The sequence below is a fragment of the Salvelinus fontinalis genome, chromosome 1 (genome assembly GCF_029448725.1).
Source record: "Salvelinus fontinalis isolate EN_2023a chromosome 1, ASM2944872v1, whole genome shotgun sequence".
Classification (NCBI taxonomy): Eukaryota; Metazoa; Chordata; class Actinopteri; order Salmoniformes; family Salmonidae; genus Salvelinus; species Salvelinus fontinalis.
The window spans coordinates 95,357,828-95,382,243 of NC_074665.1; the positions used below are offsets into that span (position 1 = coordinate 95,357,828).

A 24,416-nucleotide genomic window follows, 5' to 3' on the forward strand; every position below is an offset into this window, starting at 1 on the left:
GTGACTGAGAGAGTGACTGAGTGACTAACTGAGAGAGTGACAGAGAGTGACAGAGCGTGACTGAGAGAGTAACTGAGTGACTAACTGAGAGAGTGACAGAGAGTGAGAGTGACAGAGAGTGACTGAGAGAGTGACTGAGAGGGTGACAGAGAGTAACTGAGAGAGTAACTGAGAGAGTGACAGAGAGTGACAGAGAGTGACAGAGAGTGACTGAGAGAGTAACTGAGTGACTAACTGAGAGAGTGACAGAGAGTGACAGAGAGTGACAGATAGTGACAGAGAGTGACTGAGAGAGTGACTGAGTGCTGCTAGTGTGGAGTAGAAAGAAACCCTGAAGACTTGGAGTGCATCCCAGATGGCACCCTATTCCCTATATAGTGCACTATCTGGTCAAATGTAGTGCACTAATAAGAGAATAGTGTGTTTATTAAGCCACAGTACATCAGGAACAGGCAGAGCGAGAGAGGCACGTTCCCTCCCTGACTGGTTGTTGATCGCTGCTCACTGGACACGTCCCTGGGACACATCCCTGATGTCTCTGTGGCCTAGTGACAAACTGCTCCTCTACCCTGCTCTCCCTGCAAGCTCTCCTGGGACACATCCCTGATGTCTCTGTGGCCTAGTGACAAACTGCTCCTCTACCCTGCTCTCCCTGCAAGCTCTCCTGAGACACATCCCTGATGTCTCTGTGGCCTAGTGACAAACTGCTCCTCTACCCTGCTCTCCCTGCAAGCTCTCCTGGGACACATCCCTGATGTCTCTGTGGCCTAGTGACAAACTGCTCCTCTACCCTGCTCTCCCTGCAAGCTCTCCTGGGACACATCCCTGATGTCTCTGTGGCCTAGTGACAAACTGCTCCTCTACCCTGCAAGCTCTCCTGAGACACATTCCCAATGTCTTTGTGGCCTAGTGACAAACTGCTCCTCTACCCTGCTCTCCCTGCAAGCTCTCCTGAGACACATCCCTGATGTCTCTGTGGCCTAGTGACAAACTGCTCCTCTACCCTGCTCTCCCTGCAAGCTCTCCTGAGACACATCCCTGATGTCTCTGTGGCCTAGTGACAAACTGCTCCTCTACCCTGCAAGCTCTCCTGAGACACATCCCCAATGTCTTTGTGGCCTAGTGACAAACTGCTCCTCTACCCTGCTCTCCCTGCAAGCTCTCCTGGGACACATCCCTGATGTCTCTGTGGCCTAGTGACAAACTGCTCCTCTACCCTGCTCTCCCTGCAAGCTCTCCTGAGACACATCCCTGATGTCTCTGTGGCCTAGTGACAAGCTGCTCCTCTACCCTGCAAGCTCTCCTGAGACACATCCCCAATGTCTTTGTGGCCTAGTGACAAACTGCTCCTCTACCCTGCAAGCTCTCCTGAGACACATCCCTGATGTCTCTGTGGCCTAGTGACAAACTGCTCCTCTACCCTGCTCTCCCTGCAAGCTCTCCTGAGACACATCCCTGATGTCTCTGTGGCCTAGTGACAAACTGCTCCTCTACCCTGCAAGCTCTCCTGAGACACATCCCTGATGTCTCTGTGGCCTAGTGACAAACTGCTCCTCTACCCTGCTCTCCCTGCAAGCTCTCCTGGGACACATCCCTGATGTCTCTGTGGCCTAGTGACAAACTGCTCCTCTACCCTGCTCTCCCTGCAAGCTCTCCTGAGACACATCCCTGATGTCTCTGTGGTCTAGTGACAAACTGCTCCTCTACCCTGCTCTCCCTGCAAGCTCTCCTGGGACACATCCCTGATGTCTCTGTGGCCTAGTGACAAACTGCTCCTCTACCCTGCTCTCCCTGCAAGCTCTCCTGAGACACATCCCTGATGTCTCTGTGGCCTAGTGACAAACTGCTCCTCTACCCTGCTCTCCCTGCAAGCTCTCCTGGGACACATCCCTGATGTCTCTGTGGCCTAGTGACAAACTGCTCCTCTACCCTGCTCTCCCTGCAAGCTCTCCTGGCTCTGGAATTAATTATTATTTCGTCTTCACACAAAGCAAACTAACCTTTGAGCACACATTTGGTAATGAATGACTTTCACCGCCGTGATGCTGTGTTGGGGGAATTAAACCAATTTGGCTCCCCAAACATTCTTTACTTAGTTGTAATTAATTAGGGAGCAGAGATTTTTAGGCTGGTGATAAATTGCTTCATTCTGCATACGGGAGAAAATGGAGGTCAAAGATGGAGATTTTTTTCGGTTGTTGTTGTTGTCGTAGCGATACATGAAGGTTGTTCCTGTCGTGCTAAATTTAATACTCCTATTTCCTACGAAAAAATGTTATTTTGTAACTAAATGACTTTGTTGCCGTGCCAAATAAAAAGAAGGTCGACTACGGAGGTTTTTCAGTCAGTCGTTCGGAGAAGAAATAGCTGAAGTCAGTAAATACAGACGTTGACAAATATGTTCTGGACAGACGACGCTATAGGTTATTTTATGATATGTTCTGGACAGATGACGCTATAGGTTATTTTATGATATGTTCTGGACAGATGACGCTATAGGTTATTTTATGATATGTTCTGGACAGACGACTCTATAGGTTATTTTATGATATGTTCTGGACAGACGACGCTATAGGTTATTTTATGATATGTTCTGGACAGACGACTCTATAGGTTATTTTATGATATGTTCTGGACAGACGACTCTATAGGTTATTTTATGATATGTTCTGGACAGACGACTCTATAGGTTATTTTATGATATGTTCTGGACAGACGACTCTATAGGTTATTTTATGATATGTTCTGGACAGACGACTCTATAGGTTATTTTATGATATGTTCTGGACAGACGACGCTATAGGTTATTTTATGATATGTTCTGGACAGACGACGCTATAGGTTATTTTATGATATGTTCTGGACAGATGACGCTATAGGTTATTTTATGATATGTTCTGGACAGACGACGCTATAGGTTATTTTATGATATGTTCTGGACAGACGACTCTATAGGTTATTTTATGATATGTTCTGGACAGATGACTCTATAGGTTATTTTATGATATGTTCTGGACAGACGACGCTATAGGTTATTTTATGATATGTTCTGGACAGACGACGCTATAGGTTATTTTATGATATGTTCTGGACAGACGACTCTATAGGTTATTTTATGATATGTTCTGGACAGACGACTCTATAGGTTATTTTCTTTACATTGCGATGAGAGTTGAGAAGACTCATTGGTCTCTGTCTGTCTGTCTGTCTGTCTGTCTGTCTGTCTGCCTATCTGTCTGCCTATCTGTCTCTCTCTCTGTCTCTCTCTCTGTCTCTCTCTGTCTCTCTCTCTATCTTTCACTGCAGAAATCAGCAATTGGCAGGTTTAGTTTTGCAGGGTACTCTATCTGTCTTCAGGACAGTAAGCAACCAACCAACATCATATCATTAGTTGGTTTCTATGTTCAGTGATCTTGAACACAACACATCCTGTAGGTCACTGCTGTATACTAACCTTGTCGTTCAGATGACCACAGGGCAATTGCAAAGCCAGGAAAACACTTGCCTGACATCCTTGAGTAACTCCTTCTAGTTTAGTGGTTGTGTTAGGTCTTGTTTTGTCCAAGGCCTTATAGTGCTAGCATCTCATTATCTACAGCAGAGCAATACAAAAGACTGTTAGTTCAGTTATGTCTGTCTGTCTGTCTGTCTGTCTGTCTGTCTGTCTGTCTGTCTGTCTCAGCTATGCTCAGGCAAAGACATGGTCAAGTAGCTAGAGATTTACTATTCATATCAACAGACAGAAATAGCCAGTATACTGCACCCTCAGAGTCCTCATGATTTATGCTCCATTTCCAAAATGAAGACAGAAATCAACACGCACTCTCCTGTTAACAACAAACCTCCAACCTCCTGTGTGTGTGTGTGTGTGTGTGTGTGTGTGTGTGTGTGTGTGTGTGTGTGTGTGTGTGTGTGTGTGTGTGTGTGTGTGTGTGTGTGTGTGTGTGTGTGTGTGTGTGTGTGTGTGTGTGTGTGTGTGTGTGTGTGTGTGTGTGTGTGTGTGTGTGTGTGTGTGTAAACGGGGAAAAACATAAAGAGGGCAGCTAGAGAAAATACTAACAGCTTTGATTCTCTGGCTGGCGTTGAATCTAAGAGGGCTGTCTGCCTGTGTGTTCTGGTAGTGGATTCAGCAGGCACCCCAGGCCAAATAAAGAAGCCCTTCTTTAATGAGGATTCTCTCCACACATCTCTGTTGTAAGACAACAATGGTGAGGACCCAGCTAATGAGGCTATCATGGAGTACTGAGAACTGACAGAGAGAGAGAGAGAGAGAGAGAGGAGAGGACTCTCCCCATCGGCCCCTCAGTCAAAGACAACAGGCTTTTAAAGAGGACAGGATTGTAAGCGAAGCAGTATCGGTCAGAGGAATCTGACAGTTACCCACTGTAACTTCCAGGAAATATATAATACAGTGCTCTATGTGTTTAGATGCTGCAACCGTTAGAACCCACTGTATTCTACATTCAGTAACCAAATGATCAGTTAGAACCCACTGTAATCTACATTCAGTAACCAAATGATCAGTTAGAACCCACTGTAATCTACATTCAGTAACCAAATGATCAGTTAGAACCCACTGTAATCTACATTCAGTAACCAAATGATCAGTTAGAACCCACTGTAATCTACATTCAGTAACCAAATGATCAGTTAGAACCCACTGTAATCTACATTCAGTAACCAAATGATCAGTTAGAACCCACTGTAATCTACATTCAGTAACCACATGATCAGTTAGAACCCACTGTAATCTACATTCAGTAACCAAATGATCAGTTAGAACCCACTGTAATCTACATTCAGTAACCAATTGATCAGTTAGAACCCACTGTAATCTACATTCAGTAACCAAATGATCAGTTAGAACCCACTGTAATCTACATTCAGTAACCAATTGATCAGTTAGAACGCACTGTATTCTACATTCAGTAACCAAATGATCAGTTAGAACCCACTGTAATCTACATTCAGTAACCAATTGATCAGTTAAAACCCACTGTAATCTACATTCAGTAACCAAATGATCAGTTAGAACCCACTGTATTCTACATTCAGTAACCAAATGATCAGTTAGAACCCACTGTAATCTACATTCAGTAACCAAATGATCAGTTAGAACCCACTGTATTCTACATTCAGTAACCAAATGATCAGTAAGAACCCACTGTAGTCTACATTCAGTAACCAATTGATCAGTTAAAACCCACTGTAATCTACATTCAGTAACCAAATGATCAGTTAGAACCCACTGTATTCTACATTCAGTAACCAAATGATCAGTTAGAACCCACTGTAATCTACATTCAGTAACCACATTAGTTAGAACCCACTGTAATCTACATTCAGTAACCACATTAGTTAGAACCCACTGTAATCTACATTCAGTAACCAAATGATCAGTAAGAACCCACTGTAATCTACATTCAGTAACCAAATGATCAGTAAGAACCCACTGTAATCTACATTCAGTAACCAAATGATCAGTTAGAACCCACTGTAATCTACATTCAGTAACCAAATGATCAGTTAGAACCCACTGTAATCTACATTCAGTAACCAAATGATCCGTTAGAACCCACTGTAATCTACATTCAGTAACCAAATGATCAGTTAGAACCCACTGTAATCTACATTCAGTAACCAAATGATCAGTTAGAACCCACTGTAATCTACATTCAGTAACCAAATGATCAGTTAGAACCCACTGTAATCTACATTCAGTAACCAAATGATCAGTTAGAACCCACTGTAATCTACATTCAGTAACCAAATGATCAGTTAGAACCCACTGTAATCTACATTCAGTAACCAGATGATCAGTTAGAACCCACATTAATCTACATTCAGCAACCAATTAATCAGTTAGAACCCACTGTAATCTACATTCAGTAACCACATTATCAGTTAGAACCCACTGTAATCTACATTGAGTAACCACATTAGTTAGAACCCACTGTAATCTACATTCAGTAACCAAATGATCAGTTAGAACCCACTGTAATCTACATTCAGTAACCAAATGATCAGTTAGAACCCACATTAATCTACATTCAGCAACCAATTAATCAGTTAGAACCCACTGTAATCTACATTCAGTAACCACATTATCAGTTAGAACCCACTGTAATCTACATTGAGTAACCACATTAGTTAGAACCCACTGTAATCTACATTCAGTAACCAAATGATCAGTTAGAACCCACTGTAATCTACATTCAGCAACCAAATGATCAGTTAGAACCCACTGTAATCTACATTCAGTAACCAAATGATCAGTTAGAACCCACTGTAATCTACATTCAGTAACCAGATGATCAGTTAGAACCCACTGTAATCTACATTCAGTAACCAAATGATCAGTTAGAACCCACTGTAATCTACATTCAGCAACCAAATGATCAGTTAGAACCCACTGTAATCTACATTCAGTAACCAAATGATCAGTTAGAACCCACTGTAATCTACATTCAGTAACCAAATGATCAGTTAGAACCCACTGTAATCTACATTCAGTAACCAAATGATCAGTTAGAACCCACTGTAATCTACATTCAGTAACCAAATGATCAGTTAGAACCCACTGTAATCTACATTCAGTAACCACATGATCAGTTAGAACCCACTGTAATCTACATTCAGTAACCAAATGATCAGTTAGAACCCACTGTAATCTACATTCAGTAACCAAATGATCAGTTAGAACCCACTGTAATCTACATTCAGTAACCAGATGATCAGTTAGAACCCACTGTAATCTACATTCAGCAACCAATTAATCAGTTAGAACCCACTGTAATCTACATTCAGTAACCACATTATCAGTTAGAACCCACTGTAATCTACATTGAGTAACCACATTAGTTAGAACCCACTGTAATCTACATTCAGTAACCAAATGATCAGTTAGAACCCACTGTAATCTACATTCAGTAACCAAATGATCAGTTAGAACCCACATTAATCTACATTCAGCAACCAATTAATCAGTTAGAACCCACTGTAATCTACATTCAGTAACCACATTATCAGTTAGAACCCACTGTAATCTACATTGAGTAACCACATTAGTTAGAACCCACTGTAATCTACATTCAGTAACCAAATGATCAGTTAGAACCCACTGTAATCTACATTCAGCAACCAAATGATCAGTTAGAACCCACTGTAATCTACATTCAGTAACCAAATGATCAGTTAGAACCCACTGTAATCTACATTCAGTAACCAGATGATCAGTTAGAACCCACTGTAATCTACATTCAGTAACCAAATGATCAGTTAGAACCCACTGTAATCTACATTCAGCAACCAAATGATCAGTTAGAACCCACTGTAATCTACATTCAGTAACCAAATGATCAGTTAGAACCCACTGTAATCTACATTCAGTAACCAAATGATCAGTTAGAACCCACTGTAATCTACATTCAGTAACCAAATGATCAGTTAGAACCCACTGTAATCTACATTCAGTAACCAAATGATCAGTTAGATCCCTCTGTAACTTGCAAAGAATAACTTATTATTGTATGTACAGCATAAAAGTTAAATCATGTAATGAAGTTTACAAGCTTGATTACAGTTACTGTCTTGCTCATGTATAACAAGGGAATATATTTGCATTAGTTTGTACCAAATCTTTACCTCGCATACATTTTGCAATATTCCACAAAGTCCCCACATTCTTTGGAATGATCAATCGATCAACTAATCAATAAATCAATCAATCCAGCCATTAATCATAATGGAGTGTTGAGCAGTGAAAAGCCCATTGTCTCTTGGAGAGCTGAGTCCTAAAGCCGTAGTCAGTCGCCCCCTGTCCAGATGACCCTTGAAGACGTAGTCAGTCGCCCCCCTGTCCAGATGACCCTTGAACCCGTAGTCAGTCGCCCCCGGTCCAGATGAGTCCTGAAGACGTAGTCAGTCGCCCCCTGTCCAGATGACCCCTGAAAACGTAGTCAGTCGCCCCCCTGTCCAGATGACCCTTGAAGCCGTAGTCAGTCGCCCCCTGTCCAGATGACTCCTGAAGCCGTAGTCAGTTGCCCCCTGTCCAGATGACCCCTGAAGCCGTAGTCAGTCGCCCCCTGTCCAGATGACTCCTGAAGACATAGTCAGTTGCCCCCTGTCCAGATGACTCCTGAAGCCGTAGTCAGTCGCCCAGATGACTCCTGAAGCCGTAGTCAGTTGCCCCCTGTCCAGATGACTCCTGAAGCCGTAGTCAGTCGCCCAGATGACTCCTGAAGCCGTAGTCAGTCGCCCAGATGACTCCTGAAGCCGTAGTCAGTTGCCTCCTGTCCAGATGACTCCTGAAGCCGTAGTCAGTTGCCTCCTGTCCAGATGACTCCTGAAGCCGTAGTCAGTTGCCTCCTGTCCAGATGACTCCTGAAGCCGTAGTCAGTTGCCCCCTGTCCAGATGACTCCTGAAGCCGTAGTCAGTTGCCCCCTGTCCAGATGACTCCTGAAGACGTAGTCAGTCGCCCCCCTGTCCAGATGACTCCTGAAGCCGTAGTCAGTTGCCCCCTGTCCAGATGACCCTTGAAGCCGTAGTCAGTCGCCCCCTGTCCAGATGACCCCTGAAGCCGTAGTCAGTCGCCCAGATGACTCCTGAAGCCGTAGTCAGTCGCCCAGATGACTCCTGAAGCCGTAGTCAGTTGCCTCCTGTCCAGATGACTCCTGAAGCCGTAGTCAGTTGCCCCCTGTCCAGATGACTCCTGAAGCCGTAGTCAGTTGCCCCCTGTCCAGATGACTCCTGAAGACGTAGTCAGTCGCCCCCCTGTCCAGATGACTCCTGAAGCCGTAGTCAGTTGCCCCCTGTCCAGATGACCCTTGAAGCCGTAGTCAGTCGCCCCCTGTCCAGATGACCCCTGAAGCCGTAGTCAGTCGCCCAGATGACTCCTGAAGCCGTAGTCAGTCGCCCAGATGACTCCTGAAGCCGTAGTCAGTTGCCTCCTGTCCAGATGACTCCTGAAGCCGTAGTCAGTTGCCCCCTGTCCAGATGACCCTTGAAGCCGTAGTCAGTTGCCCCCTGTCCAGATGACCCCTGAAGCCGTAGTCAGTCGCCCAGATGACTTCTGAAGCCGTAGTCAGTTGTCCAGATGACTCCTGAAGCCGTAGTCAGTTGTCCAGATGACTCCAGGAGGTCAGCTCAACGAGGGAAACTGAACCATACTCTTGAGACTGTGAAGCACGGGGCCCTCAAGACGTTAATGAAACCAAGGGCCCTTCATTTATTGTGCCGTGCTTAGTCCTGCACACAATGTGCTCTGTGTCTGTCCACCCTGTGTGTGCTCTTATCCATGAATACTGCCCCTCTAGCCTTTACCCCTATACAACCCGCTCTCGACACACACGCACGCACGCACGCGCACACACACACACACACAAACACACACACACACGTCTCTGTAGGACCCCCCACCTACTCCAACAGTTCTCTTTGACTTCTTGCTACACACTGGTCTGTAACAAACTAATTCTTACTACACACTGGTCTGTAACAAACTAATTCTTACTACACACTGGTCTGTAACAAACTAATTCTTACTACACACTGGTCTGTAACAAACTAATTCTTATTACACACTGGTCTGTAACAAACTAATTCTTATTACACACTGGTCTGTAACAAACTAATTCTTACTACACACTGGTCTGTAACAAACTAATTCTTACTACACACTGGTCTGTAACAAACTAATTCTTATTACACACTGGTCTGTAACAAACTAATTCTTACTACACACTGGTCTGTAACAAACTAATTCTTACTACACACTGGTCTGTAACAAACTAATTCTTATTACACACTGGTCTGTAATAAACTAATTCTTACTACACACTGGTCTGTAACAAACTAATTCTTACTACACACTGGTCTGTAACAAACTAACTCTTACTACACACTGGTCTGTAACAAACTAATTCTTACTACACACTGGTCTGTAACAAACTAATTCTTACTACACACTGGTCTGTAACAAACTAATTATTATTACACACTGGTCTGTAACAAACTAATTATTATTACACACTGGTCTGTAACAAACTAATTCTTATTACACACTGGTCTGTAACAAACTAATTCTTACTACACACTGGTCTGTAACAAACTAATTCTTATTACACACTGGTCTGTAACAAACTAATTCTTACTACACACTGGTCTGTAACAAACTAATTCTTATTACACACTGGTCTGTAACAAACAAATTCTTACTACACACTGGTCTGTAACAAACTAATTCTTACTACACACTGGTCTGTAACAAACTAATTCTTATTACACACTGGTCTGTAACAAACTAATTCTTATTACACACTGGTCTGTAACAAACTAATTCTTACTACACACTGGTCTGTAACAAACTAATTCTTACTACACACTGGTCTGTAACAAACTAATTCTTATTACACACTGGTCTGTAACAAACTAATTCTTACTACACACTGGTCTGTAACAAACTAATTCTTACTACACACTGGTCTGTAACAAACTAATTCTTATTACACACTGGTCTGTAATAAACTAATTCTTACTACACACTGGTCTGTAACAAACTAATTCTTACTACACACTGGTCTGTAACAAACTAACTCTTACTACACACTGGTCTGTAACAAACTAATTCTTACTACACACTGGTCTGTAACAAACTAATTCTTACTACACACTGGTCTGTAACAAACTAATTATTATTACACACTGGTCTGTAACAAACTAATTATTATTACACACTGGTCTGTAACAAACTAATTCTTATTACACACGGGTCTGTAACAAACTAATTCTTACTACACACTGGTCTGTAACAAACTAATTCTTATTACACACTGGTCTGTAACAAACTAATTCTTACTACACACTGGTCTGTAACAAACTAATTCTTATTACACACTGGTCTGTAACAAACTAATTCTTACTACACACTGGTCTGTAACAAACTAATTCTTACTACACACTGGTCTGTAACAAACTAATTCTTATTACACACTGGTCTGTAACAAACTAATTCTTACTACACACTGGTCTGTAACAAACTAATTCTTACTACACACTGGTCTGTAACAAACTAATTCTTACTACACACTGGTCTGTAACAAACTAATTCTTACTACACACTGGTCTGTAACAAACTAATTATTATTACACACTGGTCTGTAACAAACTAATTATTATTACACACTGGTCTGTAACAAACTAATTCTTATTACACACTGGTCTGTAACAAACTAATTCTTACTACACACTGGTCTGTAACAAACTAATTCTTATTACACACTGGTCTGTAACAAACTAATTCTTACTACACACTGGTCTGTAACAAACTAATTCTTATTACACACTGGTCTGTAACAAACTAATTCTTACTACACACTGGTCTGTAACAAACTAATTCTTACTACACACTGGTCTGTAACAAACTAATTCTTACTACACACTGGTCTGTAACAAACTAATTCTTACTACACACTGGTCTGTAACAAACTAATTCTTACTACACACTGGTCTGTAACAAACTAATTCTTACTACACACTGGTCTGTAACAAACTAATTCTTACTACACACTGGTCTGTAACAAACTAATTCTTATTACTCATGAATGGTCTGCCATTCACATGAATGACATCACTGCACTAAAAGAAAACCTTCCCTTGAAAAATAACTTTTCCTCATGTTTCACATAGCAATAACCATGTGTATGTTAAAGACTGAAACTAGCCTACAGTAGTTTACAGTTATTTGCTGTATACTTTAGGCTAATCCACATTTGTTTTCTCCATTAAATGAATGTAGTTGATCGTTATGGTTGTTGAGGAGAGAGGCGACCGTGTCAGAAACACTTGTATTACCGTGGCCATTTCTGCACCCCGTGTCAGCTGCACTGCCGTTATTAACTGAAATAAACAACAGCAATTGAAAACCAGAGTATGCGCAGTCAAAGATGCCTTCATAAAACTGTGTCCTGTGGTATCATGGGGTATTATGGGGTGTTATGGTGTGTTATGGCTACTGGGGTCGCTCATTAAAGCTCCATTGAGAGCTGATTTAGCCCCAATGAATCACAGTGTCCCTCACGGCTAAACAATATTGCAGGGGCCTCCCTCTCTCTTTCCTTTTTCCCTCTCCGTCCCTTTGGCTGGCCTTCGCTGGGCCGGGGGGGGGGGGGGGGGTTCAGGAGCGCTCGGGAACTACGTGCCTGCAGCTCAAACAGCCTGGTTGCAGGGGTAGGACAGGGTAGGAAACCCAGCTGTCATGTCTAATTACAGGCCTGAATACGGAGCAGGGCTGAATAACTAACGCAGGGTCCATAGTGACGCTAGCTAGTAGCTCTGTACAAGGGGCCAATACTGTATGGACAGACACACTGTCTTTGGCTTTAGAACTACAGTCGCAGTGACGGGGGTGATCTGCTGTTTCAGGACTGTGTGTGTGTGTGTGTGGTGTGGTGTGGTGTGGTGTGGTGTGGTGTGGTGTGGTGTGGTGTGTGTGGTGTGGTGTGGTGTGGTGTGGTGTGGTGTGGTGTGGTGTGTGTGTGTGTGTGTGTGTGCGTGTGCGTGTGCGTGTGCGTGTGCGCGTGCGCGTGCGCGTGCGCGTGTGCGTGCGTGTGTGTGTGTGTTCGAGAGAAGGAGGAGAGGAGGTGGACAGGGTTCTGAGGTTCAGTAAAGCGTGCTATGTTTAGACTAGTTTGAATGCAGTAATGAACAGCGTTTTCCTCTTCATTCTTCTACGTACTTCTGCATGCTTCTTTGATGTTGTTTCTGTCCCATGAGGCACTTGGTCTTTTGGCTTCTGACGTAGTGTTAGTGGGGAGACAGAGACAGAAGAGGAGCGACGGTTGGTTGTGTTGACAGTGTGTGATGAGGATTCTGTTGACTGGCTTTGTGATTCCTGAGACACATTATGAGTCTGCAGATGTCTGTTGAAGGAACATTATAACACCTTCATGTTAAAAGTACTTTATGCTTAGGACAACATCTCTCATTGAGGTGACTATAGACTACAGTATATTTATTCTCTGGTCACTATAGACTACAGTATATTTATTCTCTGGTCACTATAGACTACAGTATATTTATTCTCTGGTCACTATAGACTACAGTATATTTATTCCCTGGTCACTATAGACTACAGTATATTTATTCTCTGGTCACTATAGACTACAGTATATTTTTTCTCTGGTCACTATAGACTATAGTATATTTATTCCCTGGTCACTATAGACTACAGTATATTTATTCCCTGGTCACTATAGACTACAGTATATTTATTCTCTGGTCACTATAGACTACAGTATATTTATTCTCTGGTCACTATAGACTATAGTATATTTATTCCCTGGTCACTATAGACTACAGTATATTTATTCCCTGGTCACTATAGACTATAGTATATTTATTCTCTGGTCACTATAGACTACAGTATATTTATTCTCTGGTCACTATAGACTATAGTATATTTATTCCCTGGTCACTATAGACTACAGTATATTTATTCTCTGGTCTCTATAGACTACAGTATATTTATTCTCTGGTCACTATAGACTACAGTATATTTATATATTTAGATTTCCAATGAAAACGTGTCACAGTGTTTAGATTGTAAAGACCAGTGCACGTTCATTTCCTGTAATACTTGTTAAACACATGAACACGTTTATTCAGTACAAGTCATTGGGTTTTGTACACTAAACACTGGGGGTTTTGTTTTAACACTGTAGGGTGTAAAGCCGTATTTGCATATTTCCCAGCATGCTTTTCAAATGAATGTGAGAGATAACCACCAATCACTGTGTTTGTTAGTGACAGAGATATGATTGTTACCTTCTATAACTTCTACTACTGAATCCTTCACCAGACGACTAAGTGAATGTGTTTCAATCTAAAATAAGCCCTTAATGACCTCATATTATATATGTCATACGGTCTTTAGTTATGGCCTAGTTATCCTCCACATTGTGCTTTGAAAGTCCTGGCTCATGGGCCACATCACACCTGCAAGTCACAATATGCTGGTTTGTGACGTGATTAGTAATTCCTATCAGAATCCGGCCAGAGGGAGGATATCCAAGAATTAGACCATTTTATCATCCACAACCAGCACTCAGAATGGCTGCTATGGTGAAGGACTTAACAAACAAGACTACCTAAACCAGGACTCCCCAACTGGTGATTTCACTATTTCTTTTATTTTGGAAATCTGTTCCAAAAGATTCCTATTCATAATAAACATATACTGTATATGTGATCATAGACGCAAGGTTTGAAATGATTACATTTTAGTCAAATATTAAGTCTGTTTGGGCTTCTTGCAGTCAATTTGCAGTCTACAAATGACTTGTAGATATGTTCCGGACCCCTGACCAGCCGCTCCAAAACAATTGGGCTGTCAGCTGAATCTAATAGATGACCCCTGACCTAAAGCATCTAAACTGGAACAACCATCTCAGTAACGGGTGGAATAAATCCATCCCCTTACCGATTGGATTAGTTTAGAACAATTTGAGTTATTTATCTTTTCAATCAATGTGCATGAGGAAAAACAGATATTTAAGCAAAACTATTCTAAAGATCAACAAAGCATGCTGGGAAATATGAGCCCCCCTCCGCTGAGAGAGTTAACTCTGAGAGAGTTAATGAAAATGAACTCAACACAGTTGAGTAACAACAACACCATGTGATTGAAAATATTTCTTGATTCAAATGTCCTGTTCAGTTGTTCTGAAATGTAGGTAAGGTGACAGACATTCATTCCTAACACTGATCTGAATTAAAGACGTCACATCAATTTCTAACGACTAAATGCACTCTGAACAGGACGATGGAAAAGTGTTTAAAATGTGAACACCTAGGAGATATAGGTGTTCGCCTGGTTGGAAACTGACTGGAAAAAGCTGACTATCATGTTGAATATTGCGTTCTAAACACTTGTGTTTAAGATGGGAACGCTTATTGGCTAATCTTAAACACCTAATGTTTAAGTTTCATGCACAGACATTTAAGTTATAAACGTGTCACATGTTTCATGGTTTTACAGTGATTTACAATGACTCTTTTCTGTTCAAGGGAGATCGTGTGATTAGAAAGCGTGTCCCAAATGGCAGCCTATTCCCTAGATAGTGCACTACTTTTGACCAGAGCCCTATGGACCCTATATGCCCTATGGGCCCTGGTAAAAAAAGTAGTTCACTACGTAGGGAATAGGCTGCCATTTGGAACACAAACATGGTCCCGTTTCTAACCTCCATAAAGGGCTGGTTTAGTCCTGTTTCTAACCTCTAAGAGGTATGGTTTAGTCCTGTTTCTAACCTCTAAGAAGTATGGTTTAGTCCTGTTTCTAAGGGGTGGTTTAGTCCTGTTTCTAACCTCTAAGAGGTATGGTTTGGTCCTGTTTCTAACCTCTAAGAGGTATGGTTTAGTCCTGTTTCTATCCTCTAAGAGGTGTGGTTTGGTCCTGTTTCTAACCTCTAAGAGGTATGGTTTAGTCCTGTTTCTATCCTCTAAGAGGTATGGTTTGGTCCTGTTTCTAACCTCTAAGAGGTATGGTTTGGTCCTGTTTCTAACCTCTAAGATGTATGGTTTAGTCCTGTTTCTAAGGAGTGGTTTAGTCCTGTTTCTAACCTCTAAGAGGTATGGTTTAGTCCCTGTTTCTAACCACTAAGATGTATGGTTTAGTCCTGTTTCTAAGGAGTGGTTTGGTCCTGTTTCTAACCTCTAAGAGGTATGGTTTAGTCCTGTTTCTAACCTCTAAGAGGTATGGTTTGGTCCTGTTTCTAACCTCTAAGAGGTATGGTTTAGTCCTGTTTCTAACCTCTAAGAGGTATGGTTTAGTCCTGTTTCTATCCTCTAAGAGGTATGGTTTGGTCCTGTTTCTATCCTCTAAGAGGTATGGTTTAGTCCTGTTTCTAACCTCTAAGAGGTATGGTTTAGTCCTGTTTCTATCCTCTAAGAGGTATGGTTTGGTCCTGTTTCTAACCTCTAAGATGTATGGTTTAGTCCTGTTTCTAAGGAGTGGTTTAGTCTTGTTTCTAACCTCTAAGAGGTATGGTTTGGTCCTGTTTCTATCCTCTAAGAGGTATGGTTTAGTCCTGTTTCTAACCTCTAAGAGGTATGGTTTGGTCCTGTTTCTAACCTCTAAGAAGTATGTTTGGTCCTGTTTCTAAGGGGTGGTTTGGTCCTGTTTCTAACCTCTAAGAAGTATGTTTGGTCCTGTTTCTAAGGGGTGGGTTAGTCCTGTTTCTATCCTCTAAGAGGTATGGTTTAGTCCTGTTTCTATCCTCTAAGAGGTATGGTTTAGTCCTGTTTCTAACCTCTAAGAGGTATGGTTTGGTCCTGTTTCTAAGGGGTGGTTTGGTCCTGTTTCTAACCTCTAAGAGGTATGGTTTGGTCCTGTTTCTAACCTCTAAGAGGTATGGTTTGGTCCTGTTTCTAACCTCTAAGAGGTATGGTTTAGTCCTGTTTCTAACCTCTAAGAGGTATGGTTTAGTCCCGTTTCTAAGGGGTGGTTTAGTCCTGTTTCTAACCTCTAAGAGGTATGGTTTAGTCCTGTTTCTAACCTCTAAGAAGTATGGTTTAGTCCTGTTTCTAACCTCTAAGAAGTATGGTTTAGTCCTGTTTCTAAGGGGTGGTTTAGTCCTGTTTCTAACCTCTAAGAGGTATGGTTTAGTCCTGTTTCTATCCTCTAAGAGGTATGGTTTAGTCCTGTTTCTAACCTCTAAGAGGTATGGTTTGGTCCTGTTTCTATCCTCTAAGAGGTATGGTTTAGTCCTGTTTCTAACCTCTAAGAGGTATGGTTTGGTCCTGTTTCTATCCTCTAAGAGGTATGGTTTAGTCCTGTTTCTAACCTCTAAGAGGTAAGGTTTGGTCCTGTTTCTAAGGGGTGGTTTAGTATTTTGTCTTGAAGGACCATCTATTGATTGTGTGTGTTCTCTCTCTCTCTCCAGGTCGAGACATGGCCAACACAACCCTACCGGGTTATCCCCCTCACGTACCCCCCACCGGCCAAGGCAGCTACCCCACCTCAACACTGGCCGGAATGGTTCCTGGTGAGTCTACTTTTTGTAGATATTACATTTTAGTTTAACATGTTATTTTCATTTCAAGATTGTATTAACTGTCTCTCAAATAAAGCAATGACCTGTAGAGTGGCACACATGATTACATGTAGGCTATCAAGAAACTGGTCCTGCTGGATAACTGAGAGACAGACAGGGACATGGTTAAAGGCCAGAGACAGACAGGGACATGGTTAAAGGACAGAGACAGGGTCATGGTTAAAGGACAGAGACAGACAGGGACATGGTTAAAGGACAGAGACAGGGACATGGTTAAAGGACAGAGACAGACAGGGACATGGTTAAAGGACAGAGACAGGGACATGGTTAAAGGACAGAGACAGACAGGGACATGGTTAAAGGACAGAGACATGGTTAAAGGACAGAGACATGGTTAAAGGACAGAGACAGGGTCATGGTTAAAGGACAGAGACAGACAGGGACATGGTTAAAGGACAGAGACAGGGTCATGGTTAAAGGACAGAGACAGACAGGGACATGGTTAAAGGACAGAGACAGGAACATGGTTAAAGGACAGAGACAGACAGGGACATGGTTAAAGGACAGAGACAGGGTCATGGTTAAAGGACAGAGACAGACAGGGACATGGTTAAAGGACAGAGACAGGGACATGGTTAAAGGACAGAGACAGACAGGGACATGGTTAAAGGACAGAGACAGGGTCATGGTTAAAGGACAGAGACAGACAGGGACATGGTTAAAGGACAGAGACAGGGACATGGTTAAAGGACAGAGACAGACAGGGACATGGTTAAAGGACAGAGACAGGGTCATGGTTAAAGGACAGAGACAGACAGGGACATGGTTAAAGGACAGAGACAGGGACATGGTTAAAGGACAGAGACAGACAGGGACATGGTTAAAGGACAGAGACAGGGTCATGGTTAAAGGACAGAGACATGGTTAAAGGACAGAGACATGGTTAAAGGACAGAGACAGAGACATGGTTAAAGGACAGAGACAGACAGAGACATGGTTAAAGGACAGAGACAGACAGAGACATGGTTAAAGGACAGAGACATGGTTAAAGGACAGAGACAGACAGAGACATGGTTAAAGGACAGAGACAGGGTCATGGTTAAAGGACAGAGACAGACAGAGACATGGTTAAAGGACAGAGACATGGACATGGTTAAAGGACAGAGACAGGGACATGGTTAAAGGACCGAGACAGACAGAGACATGGTTAAAGGACAGAGACAGACAGAGACATGGTTAAAGGACAGAGACAGACAGAGACATGGTTAAAGGACAGAGACATGGTTAAAGGACAGAGACAGACAGAGACATGGTTAAAGGACAGAGACAGACAGAGACATGGTTAAAGGACAGAGACAGAGACATGGTTAAAGGACAGAGACAGACAGAGACATGGTTAAAGGACAGAGACAGACAGAGACATGGTTAAAGGACAGAGACAGGGACATGGTTAAAAGACATGTCCTCTCAGTTCCACTCCAGTATCTTAACTCATTATCTCTCTGTGGTGTATACAGTGCATGAGGCATTCCCAGGAGCCGTCGATAAACAGCTAGCGATCTCCTCTCCTCCGTCTCCCTCCCAGTCATCCACTCGGCCTCCTCTGTGGTCAGGGCACCTCCCTTTCCCCCTCTACTTAACCTGCAGTTCAGGTTCACAACAAACAGTGAAGGGTCACAACACAGAGGCATGGGAGGCCAGTCAATATTTAAAATCCCTATCTCTCTAAGGAGGGTCTGGCTGTGCCAGGGCTAGTGTTTCACTGCCAGAACACACCAACCAGACACTGGGGCGAGACGGGATGGGACAGGATGCATTCTGGTTACGGCACTGATTCACTGGTTGTTTCCTGGTATTCCCCCTCCCTGTGCCCGTATACCCCAACCCAACACAGCAGCACGCACCGCCATTTTTCTTTGAGCTGATCAACCCATGCGGAAAGGAAATCCAATCGAGTGCACAGCTGTGTTAGAAAATCATTAACCGATTACAGCATGCTCAAATGGCTTCAGGATTCAGACCCGCTCTCCCCCGCTCTCCCCCACTCTCCCTCACTCTCCCCCGCTCCACCCCGCTCTCCCCCGCTCTCCCCCACTCTCCCTCACTCTCCCCCGCTCCACCCCGCTCTCCCCCGCTCTCCCTCACTCTCCCCCGCCCCACCCCGCTCTCCCCCGCTCTCCCCCGCTCTCCCCCGCTCTCCCTCACTCTCCCCCGCCCCACCCCGCTCTCCCCCGCTCTCCCCCACTCTCCCGCGTCCATCCGTACGATCACTGTTTTGTCCACTGGATGCAATGCACACTGGTGATTTTAATTTCAGTTTCAGCATAGAGTATCAACAACACATACAGTCCCTTCAGAAAGTGTTCTCACTCCTTGACTTTTTCCACATTTTGAGGTGAAACAAGCCTGAATTTAAAATGGATTAAATTGAGATTTTGTGTCACTGATACACACAGTACCTCATAATGTCAAAAAGGGGAATTATGTTTAAATGTTTACAAATGAATAAAAAATGAGAAGCTGAAATGTCATGAGTCAATAAGTATTCAACCTCGTTGTTAAGGAGAACCTAAATAAGTTCAGGAGTAAAAATTAGCTTTAACGAGTCACGTAATATATTGCATGGACTCTGTATCCAATAATAGTGTTTAACATGATTTTTATATGACTACCCCACTTCTGTACCCTCTGGTCCCTCAACCACAAAGACCAGGGAGGTTTTTTTTCTCCAACGGTTCGAAAAAGAAGGGCACCTATTGGTTGACATTGGATTTCCTTTTGAGCATGGTACAGTTATTAATTATAGCAATAATAAACAACCAACTGGACAGAGCTTGAAGAATTTTAAAAAGAATAATGGGCAAATATTGTACAATCCAAGTGTGGAAAGCTCTTAGAATCTTACCCAGAAAGACTCACAGCTGAAATCGCTGCCAAAGGTGATTCTGACATGTATTGTGTGTAAATGTGTGTGAATAATGATGTAAATTAGAGTTGTTGGGTTTTTTTTTTTTTTTTTTTTTTCAAATGTTAGAATCTTTCTTCTACTTTGATAATAATTAACAAAAAAATGACAATTAAAACCATTTGAATGACTCTTTGTAACACAACTAAATGTGGAAAAAGTCAAGGTGTGTGAATCCCTTGTGAAGGCAGTGTAACTGCTACTGTGGAATATGAATTAAACACACAGAGATGGGGTCTTCTTCTGGTTAATACACATGGGGTTTTGACGTTGGCCAGTCACATTCTTAAGATATTGTATTTATGTTAGTTTGTGATATGTACATTGTGACTCTTTATACTGTAATTACATGAGTAGTTCCACAGTGTAAAGTCACTGTAATTACATGAGTAGTTCCACAGTGTAAAGTCACTGTAATTACATGAGTAGTTCCACAGTGTAACGTGACTGTAATTACATGAGTAGTTCCACAGTGTAAAGTGACTTTAATTACATGAGTAGTTCCACAGTGTAAAGTGACTGTAATTACATGAGTATTTCCACAGTGTAAAGTCACTGTAATTACATGAGTAGTTCCACAGTGTAACGTGACTGTAATTACATGAGTAGTTCCACAGTGTAAAGTCACTGTAATTACACGAGTAGTTCCACAGTGTAAAGTCACTGTAATTACATGAGTAGTTCCACAGTGTAAAGTCACTGTAATTACACGAGTAGTTCCACAGTGTAAAGTCACTGTAATTACATGAGTAGTTCCACAGTGTAAAGTCACTGTAATTACATGAGTAGTTCCACAGTGTAATGTCACGGTAATTACATGAGTAGTTCCACAGTGTAAAGTCACTGTAATTACATGAGTAGTTCCACAGTGTAATGTCACGGTAATTACATGAGTAGTTCCACAGTGTAAAGTCACTGTAATTACATGAGTGGTTCCACAGTGTAACGTGACTGTAAATACATGAGTAGTTCCACAGTGTAAAGTCACTGTAATTACATGAGTAGTTCCACAGTGTAAAGTCACTGTAATTACATGAGTAGTTCCACAGTGTAAAGTCACTGTAATTACATGAGTAGTTCCACAGTGTAAAGTGACTGTAATTACATGAGTAGTTCCACAGTGTAAAGTCACTGTAATTACATGAGTAGTTCCACAGTGTATCGTGACTGTAATTACATGAGTAGTTCCACAGTGTAAAGTCACTGTAATTACATGAGTAGTTCCACAGTGTAAAGTCACTGTAATTACATGAGTAGTTCCACAGTGTAAAGTCACTGTAATTACATGAGTAGTTCCACAGTGTAAAGTCACTGTTATTACATGAGTAGTTCCACAGTGTAAAGTCACTGTTATTACATGAGTAGTTCCACAGTGTAAAGTCACTGTAATTACATGAGTAGTTCCACAGTGTAAAGTCACTGTAATTACATGAGTAGTTCCACAGTGTAAAGTCACTGTAATTACATGAGTAGTTCCACAGTGTAAAGTCACTGTTATTACATGAGTAGTTCCACAGTGTAAAGTCACTGTAATTACATGAGTAGTTCCACAGTGTAAAGTCACTGTGATGTAACATGCTATCTATTATTTCTATGACAGTCTGTTCATCTGGTTGAAGACGGAGAACACAATGTGTTTTTGTCACCACGTCTTATCAAATATATTTGTATCACTCAGTCGTTCTCATCAGTCACGAGCCACCAGTAGTAACAGGGTGCCTGTGGATCTCCTTTAAACCCTTCATTTATCTGACCCACAGACACTAAGATTTAGTGACAGGCCCCAAACACTGTTAAAATCTCGGCCTTTTATTGTCTCATAAAAGAAAGGAACGTGTTGGACCAACAGCATTGCTCACTGGCATGGTCTGAGTTACTTCCTGCCTGCAATGAAATTCTGTGGCACAACACAGCTAGACCTGGGGGTTCAGATCTATAGAAAAGGGTTTCCTTTCCTCGGAGGAAGTCTATAACAAGAGTTTATAATGCCATTCTGCCCCCCCCCCCCCCCCCCCTTAAAAGATCTAGATGCACTATTGTAAAGTGGCTGTTCCACTGGATGTCATTAGGTGAATGCACCAATTTGTAAGTCGCTCTGGATAAGAGCGTCTGCTAAATGACTTAAATGTAATGTAAATGTAAAATTTCAACCATCAGAAAGGATGCAAATGTGTTACAATCACAGTGTTCATTTCAAATACTTCAGAGTTGTATGATGTGGAATATAGAAGAGGTACGGGGCAGTAGATACTATGTCAGCAGGTGTTAAGAGGTACAGGACAGTAGATACTATGACAGCAGGTGTTACGAGGTACAGGACAGTAGATACTATGACAGCGGGTGTTACGAGGTACAGGACAGTAGATACTATGACAGCGGGTGTTACGAGGTACAGGACAGTAGATACTATGACAGCGGGTGTTTAGTGGTACAGGACAGTAGATACTATGACAGCGGGTGTTTAGTGGTACAGGACAGTAGATACTATGACAGCGGGTGTTTAGAGGTACAGGACAGTAGATACTATGACAGCAGGTGTTAAGAGGTACAGGACAGTAGATACTATGACAGCAGGTGTTAAGAGGTACAGGACAGTAGATACTATGACAGCAGGTGTTAAGAGGTACAGGACAGTAGATACTATGACAGCAGGTGTTAAGAGGTACAGGACAGTAGATACTATGACAGCAGGTGTTACGAGGTACAGGACAGTAGATACTATGACAGCAGGTGTTAGGAGGTACAGGACAGTAGATACTATGTCAGCAGGTGTTACGAGGTACAGGACAGTATATACTATGACGGCAGGTGTTACGAGGTACAGGACAGTATATACTATGACAGCAGACCTTCTTTGGGATTGGTGTCCCATCCAGGGGACGGTTGAGCTAACTTAGGCTAATGTGAATAGCATGAGGTTGTAAGTAACAAGAACTTTTCCCAGGACATAGATATATCTGATATTGGCAGAAAGCTTACATTCTTCTTAATCTAACTGCACTCTCCAATTTACAGTAGCTATTACAGTGAAAGAACACAATGTTATTGTTTGAGGAGAGTGCACAATTGTGAACATGAAAAGTTATTAATAAACAAATTAGACACATTTGGGCAGTCTTGATACAAGATTTTGAACAGAAATGCAATGGTTCATTGAATCAGTCTAAAACTTTGCACATATACTGCTGCCATCTAGTGGCCAAACTCTAAATTGCACCTGGGCTGGAATAATACATTGTAGCCTTTCTCTTGCATTTCAAAGATGATGGTACAAAAAAAATACAAAAGAACGTTTTTTTTCTTTGTATTATCTTATACCAGATCTATTGTGTTATATTCTCCTACATTCCTTTCACATTTCCACAAACCTCAAAGTGTTTCCTTTTAAATGGTATCAGGAATATGCATATCCTTGCTTCAGGGCCTGAGCTACAGGCAGTTAGATTTGAGTATGTCAATTTAGGCGAAAATTGAAAAAAAGAGGCAGGTCCTTAAGAGGTACAGGACAGTAGATACTATGACAGCAGGTGTTTAGAGGTACAGGACAGTAGATACTATGACAGCAGGTGTTAAGAGGTACAGGACAATAGATACTATGACAGCAGGTGTTAAGAGGTACAGGACAGTAGATACTATGACAGCAGGTGTTAAGAGGTACAGGACAGTAGATACTATGACAGCAGGTGTTTAGAGGTACAGGACAATAGATACTATGACAGCAGGTGTTAAGAGGTACAGGACAGTAGATACTATGACAGCAGGTGTTAAGAGGTACAGGACAGTAGATACTATGACAGCAGGTGTTTAGAGGTACAGGACAATAGATACTATGACAGCAGGTGTTAAGAGGTACAGGACAGTAGATACTATGACAGCAGGTGTTAAGAGGTACAGGACAGTAGATACTATGACAGCGGGTGTTAAGAGGTACAGGACAGTAGATACAATGACAGCAGGTGTTAAGAGGTACAGGACAGTAGATACTATGTCAGCAGGTGTTAAGAGGTACAGGACAGTAGATACAATGACAGCAGGTGTTAAGAGGTACAGGACAGTAGATACTATGTCAGCAGGTGTTAAGAGGTACAGGACAGTAGATACTATGACAGCGGGTGTTAAGAGGTACAGGACAGTAGAAACTATGACAGCAGGTGTTAAGAGGTACAGGACAGTAGATACTATGACAGCGGGTGTTAAGAGGTACAGGACAGTAGATACTATGACAGCAGGTGTTAAGAGGTACAGGACAGTAGATACAATGACAGCAGGTGTTAAGAGGTACAGGACAGTAGATACAATGACAGCAGGTGTTAAGAGGTACAGGACAGTAGATACTATGACAGCAGGTGTTAAGAGGTACAGGACAGTAGATACTATGACAGCAGGTGTTAAGAGGTAC

General features: G+C 42.2%; 1 protein-coding gene across 7 annotated transcripts in view; it reads left to right on the forward strand.

The window, feature by feature from the left end:
• The window catches only part of pax2b (paired box 2b), a 65,803-nt gene that overhangs the window by 39,716 nt on the left and 1,671 nt on the right, over window positions 1–24,416 (forward strand). For all 7 annotated transcript variants that reach the window (XM_055936770.1, XM_055936779.1, XM_055936797.1 and 4 more), the window contains one exon: window positions 16,942–17,043. In XM_055936770.1, the coding sequence (XP_055792745.1) occupies window positions 16,942–17,043 (102 nt within the window). The remainder of the gene's footprint in view (window positions 1–16,941; window positions 17,044–24,416) is intronic.